The sequence below is a fragment of the Tupaia chinensis genome, unplaced genomic scaffold, assembly GCF_000334495.1.
Source record: "Tupaia chinensis unplaced genomic scaffold, TupChi_1.0 Scaffold000403_1, whole genome shotgun sequence".
NCBI lineage: Eukaryota > Metazoa > Chordata > Mammalia > Scandentia > Tupaiidae > Tupaia > Tupaia belangeri.
Window position 1 is genome coordinate 572,319 of NW_006159905.1, and position 4,989 is coordinate 577,307.

The 4,989-nt window shown below is 57.2% G+C and overlaps 1 protein-coding gene across 1 annotated transcript in view; it reads right to left on the reverse strand.

Annotated features, from left to right (window-relative positions):
* The window catches only part of SLC44A4 (solute carrier family 44 member 4), an 18,540-nt gene that overhangs the window by 11,592 nt on the left and 1,959 nt on the right, over positions 1-4,989 (reverse strand). Inside the window, exons 3-8 of the mRNA XM_006154298.3 lie at positions 4,602-4,675; positions 4,401-4,479; positions 3,300-3,399; positions 3,097-3,222; positions 2,848-2,908; positions 610-694 (exon numbers count right to left, since the gene is read on the reverse strand). Of these exons, the coding sequence (XP_006154360.1) occupies positions 610-694; positions 2,848-2,908; positions 3,097-3,222; positions 3,300-3,399; positions 4,401-4,479; positions 4,602-4,675 (525 nt within the window). The remainder of the gene's footprint in view (positions 1-609; positions 695-2,847; positions 2,909-3,096; positions 3,223-3,299; positions 3,400-4,400; positions 4,480-4,601; positions 4,676-4,989) is intronic.

The following is a 4,989-nucleotide window of genomic DNA, read 5'->3' on the forward strand; positions in this document are numbered from 1 at the left end:
GGGGAGCCGGGCTGGGTGCTCGGGCGGGCGGATGGGCACTCACGCGCAGCCAGCCAGGTCTCCTGGACGCTGCGGTAGGCGCTGAGGTTGCTGGTGAAGCCCAGCTGGGAGATGGAGGCGCCCCGGTCCCGCAGCACGCGGTACTCCGTCCAGCAGTGGTAGATGCCGTAGGCCAGCACGCCCAGCACGCCGAGGATCAGCACCAGCACCAGTGGCCCGGCCACCAGGCGGAGCAGCAGGATGAACAGCAGGCTCAGAATCAGAGCCACCCCCAGGGCACTGCGGGGCGGCGGCGAAGGTCACCCTTCAGAGCCCCCCAAATGCCTTCCCATACCCCGATGCCCTCAGAGTAGACCCCTTTCTTTATAAACCCTGCTGGGCCTGGGTCCATTCTGAGCCCTGGCACCTTCTCCTCTGGCCCTGGCCTCTTTCAGACATGGGGCTGGGGGACCGGTGAGCGGGCAGGGACTCTGGTGACTCACACGAGGATCCAGTACCAGGACTGGGCAAAGTCTTCAAAGATCTTAACACTGATGTCCCGGGCGTTGAGGCTGTCGAGAAGTGGGTGGGAGAGGGTGTGGGCAGAGATGGAGGGAGGAGGAGGCCCACCTGATGGAGTCCGGGACGGAGGAATTCTGGATCGTTGGGAAATCGGGTGCAGTGGCGTTGCTCAGAGGGAAGCAGCGGCCCAGCGCTGGAGGGGACAGAGGCTGCTCGCGGGAGGCCAGAGCTTTCCTGGGGGTGTCTGGCCCCACCTGGCTCTAGTGCCCTCAGGGGAGGGTGGGGTGAGGGGCTTCCAGGCAAACAGGACTCCTGCCATGCAGGGCCCAGGACACCCGCCTCCTCGTCTGACCTGCAGCCCTCTGGTCTCAACTCTTGGAACACCCCCACCGACCTGCCGCCCTCCAACCGCCCTCGCTGGACCCAGGGAGGCCCTGCACACAGGACTGCACCGTGGCGGGGCCAGGTCCCACTGAGCTCCGATGGCCAGGTCTCTGCCCCGGAGACTGACCACGCTCCTGGCCAGGCCTCGGGCCCTGTCATCTGAGCCCACCCTGCTCTTTCCCACCCTACAACTTTGCTCTTCCTGCACCCCTCTCTGGGTGCCTTCCTGCTTCCAGAAATCCTTCCCATTACTCCCAAGGCAGCTCCAGCTCCAGCTCACCTCTTCCAGGAAGCCTTCTCACCCATTCCTATCTCCTGTGGCACCTGCTAGGTGCCCCCAGGGCCAGATTGCCACCCTCACAACTACGATGCCAGGCAGGCTAGCTTTGTCTACGCTCTGAAGATGCGGAGGCCAGGTTCAGAGAGGGTGAGTGATTGGCCCAAGACCACACAGCGGTAGACGTTAGATCCAGATCTATCTGACGCTGGAGCATTCATTCGGGATGATTCCTATTGTACTTACACTGAAAACTAGATACCCTTTTTCATGCTATAATAATAATAAAAAAAAATTGTCTGTTAAAAAAATAACATTTGGGGCTGACAGGTGGTGTGGTGGTTAAGGCGGCTGGAGTCCCACATGGCTGACCACGGTTCGAGTCCTGAGCCTGGTAGCTTGCTTTCTCATTTTCCCTCTCTGTCTCTCTCTGGTCAACTTTTAAAAAATAAAATAAAATAATGACAACAAATAAAATTAAATAATGAAAAAAATAACATTTCTGGGGACCAGCAGATGGCATAATGGCTACGGTGCTGGACTCCCATGTAGTCAACTGTGGTTCAAGTCCCAGACCCCGTGGCTTAAACTCACTCTGGGCACACGTGCATGTGTGCCCAAGATCTTGGGAGGAGAATGGAGGAAAAGGGATTGCGATGCGGCCATCTCCCCTGGGGGGTGATTTCTTCCTTTCTGTCTCTCTGTCCTTCTCTGTCTTTCTGGTGAGTGCACGCACCCTATGGCAAAAACTTCTCAAAAAATAAATAAATAAAATAACATTTGTGGGGCTGGCATTAGGGGCGCTGGACTCCCCCATGGCCAACCATGGTTCAAGTCCTGGACCTGGAGGCTTGCTTTCTCACTTTCCTCTCTCTCACTCTGGCCCTCTCTGTTCAAATTAAATAAATAAATAAATAAAGCTAAATAAAATAATTTAAAAAAAAATTATATTTGCTGTTGAAAAGTAGAACATACAGGGGAAAAAGAAGTAGCTGTGACTCCCTCACCGGCCACATTCACTTCCCACCTGGAGAGAGAGCCTTCCATTCCTTCCCTGTGCACACACACCACTGTCAGGGTCATCCGTGTATGTTCTCATGACATTCTCACACAGTCTCTCAGGGGACATCTCTGATCTCTGCACCCAGAATGCAGCTCGAGCAGGGAGCAGTGTTCATCTTCCCTGTGTTGGTCCCCAGGCCTGGTCCGTAGCAGGTGCTCAATAAACACTGGCGATATGACTGCAGGGTCATGCACCCAAGGGAGCCATGCGGACCGGTTCTAACTCCAGTTTTATCACCCACAGCTGTGTGACTGTACTCCCTCTGGGCCTGCTTTTCTCGTCTGAGTAATACAAATACTGGACTATCTGGGACCAGCAGTTAGCATAATGGCTATCTCACTGGACTCCCATGTAGTTGACCACAGTTCGAGTCCCAGACCTGGTGGCTTAAACTTATGCCGGGCATGTGTGCATGCGTGTCCAAGATCCCAAGAGGAGAATGGAGGAGAAGGGATTGCGGCGTGACCATCCCCCCTGGGGGTGATTTCTCGCTTTCTGTCTCTATGTCTCTCTCTGTCTGTCTGGCGAGCGCACGCGCCCTACAGTGAAAATCTCTCCAAAAAAAAAAAAAAATTGGACTATTGTGCCCACCTAGGGATGTTAAAAATAAATTGCTTCTCACCTGGAGTGGAGGGGAGGAGGAAACTGGGGCAGAGTTCCTGAGTCAGGCTTTGGAGCACATTCTGGCAGGGGGATGACAGACACCGAGCAGGATGAAAAGGAAGAGGGTCCCCTCACTGCCATCACCAGCACGTGGCTCAGCCTGTCCCACCCTCCCCAGGAGAGCCAACCTGGGGCCCTCTCCCCGCTGCCCTCCCGCCCCCTCTGTCGGCCCTCCTGGCACCAGCAGTGACATCGGGGCAGCTCTCACCATGTCGCTGGGCACCCCCGGCTGACAGAAGTTCCTGCCTGCATTATAGAAGACCTCTCCGACCGTCTGCGAGTACTCAGGCCAGCCCGCGGTCCATGCCTTCTCTGGGCAGGAAGACACACAGACCTGGGGGCGGGGACTGGCTAAGGGCCCAGGGCCCGGGACCCAGGGCCAGCTCTGGGCCGAGGCAGCTCCCTGCTGACCTGGGGGGTGGGACACTGGAGGCCCTTCTCTGCGACTGTGATGATGTTGGTGGCCAGGATGCAGCTGAAGATGTTGAAGTAGAGGAGATACGGCTTATCTCTGCAGGAGGAGAGACGGTGCGGGTCAGGGCCCGTCAGGCATGGAGGGCAGGAGGGACACCGGAGTCCCCCTCCAAGAGCGCAGTGACTCAGCGTGGCCCAGAGGAGTCACACGCAGCTGCTGGTCCCAGCTCCGCTGAGGAGGGGCGAGACACCCTACCCGGTCATTCTTCACGGCAACAGCGACCAAACGGCTGAGAGCCACGGCCTTTGGAGCCACATCACCTATTACGAGCTCTGCCACCCGGAGCATGTCACTTCCCTGCTCTGCCTCAGCCTCGTGTATGAGGTGAGCTTTTACGAGTCGGTGCATTTAGTGAGTTGGTGTGTGCAAGGTGCACCGCCGCCCGGACGCAGTAAATGCTCCGTTACCGTCTGAGGCCGTGCTGTTTACTGAACGCGTACGCATCGCCGCTGGACCGGCCTTGTGTTTGAGTGCAGAAAGGTGCGGAGAGGTCGGGTCGCTCACCCAAGGCCATGCCAGCAACACCTAACCCAGGTGGGGATCCAAACACCAAGGTCTGAACTCTAACACCAATGCGCTTGGGACCAGCACATGGCGTAATGGTTACGTCGCTGGACTCTCACGTACTCAACCAGGGTTCAAGTCCCGGACCTGGTGGCTTCAAACCCGTGCCGGGCATGTGTGCATGCCCCAAATCCCGAGAGAATGGAGGTGAAGGGATTGCAGCATGGCCATCTACCCTGGGGGAAGATTTCTCACTTTCTGTCTCTCTGTTTCTCTGGAAACCATATATAACAAAAATCTCTCTCTAAAAAACCCACACAAACAAACAAATACAAAAAAATAAAAACTGCCTCCCAGTGCAGGGGGGACTCGCCGGAGGCCGAGTATCCTCCCATGGAGAGTTTTCAGCCCGGCCTGGAGTGATCGGATCAAGTCAAACTGAGGAGGAGCAGCAGGAGGAGGACACGGAAGAGCCTGTGATTCGGGGTGAGGGCCCCTCCCACCTGCCCCCCTCTGCTCGCCTTTGTACTCACTTGTTCTCCCCTATCCCGCAGTAGGCCCCAGTGGAGTTCCGGGGGTAGAGGACTTGCCGAGGGTCTCCGTACACCCAGGCTGGGGACAGACACATGAATGACTCATGGGACGGCAGGGCTGCCGTAGGGAACAGGTCTCGCCGTGGGCCCGCCTGGGTCCTGCCCCTCCCTGCACCCTGGCTCTGGGTGCTGGAAACTCACCCACGATGCCCACCACGATGTAACCCAGGATGAAGACCAGGAAGAGGACACAGCAGATGACATCCGTGCAGCTCCTGGGAGAGAGCGGGATCTGAGCTGGGGAGGGCACTGAGGGGCGCAGTCTAAGGAGCCCCAGGTCGGAGAGTCGGGGGGCGCTGGAGAGGGGGCATCGCTATTTATTTTTCTTATTTTAAGGAAACCTGTTTCTGGCTGGGGAGACTTTCTTCTGAAGTATAACGTAGAAAAGCAGGGTTTAAGTGCTCAGCTGAGCCAGTCTTCCCAAAACGCACACGCATGTGTAGGCAGCCTAAGAACACCCCCAGTGCCCAGGAGCCGCCCCCCGGGTGCCCCTCCAGACACAACAGTCCCCCCTGCCCCCCATTCCTGC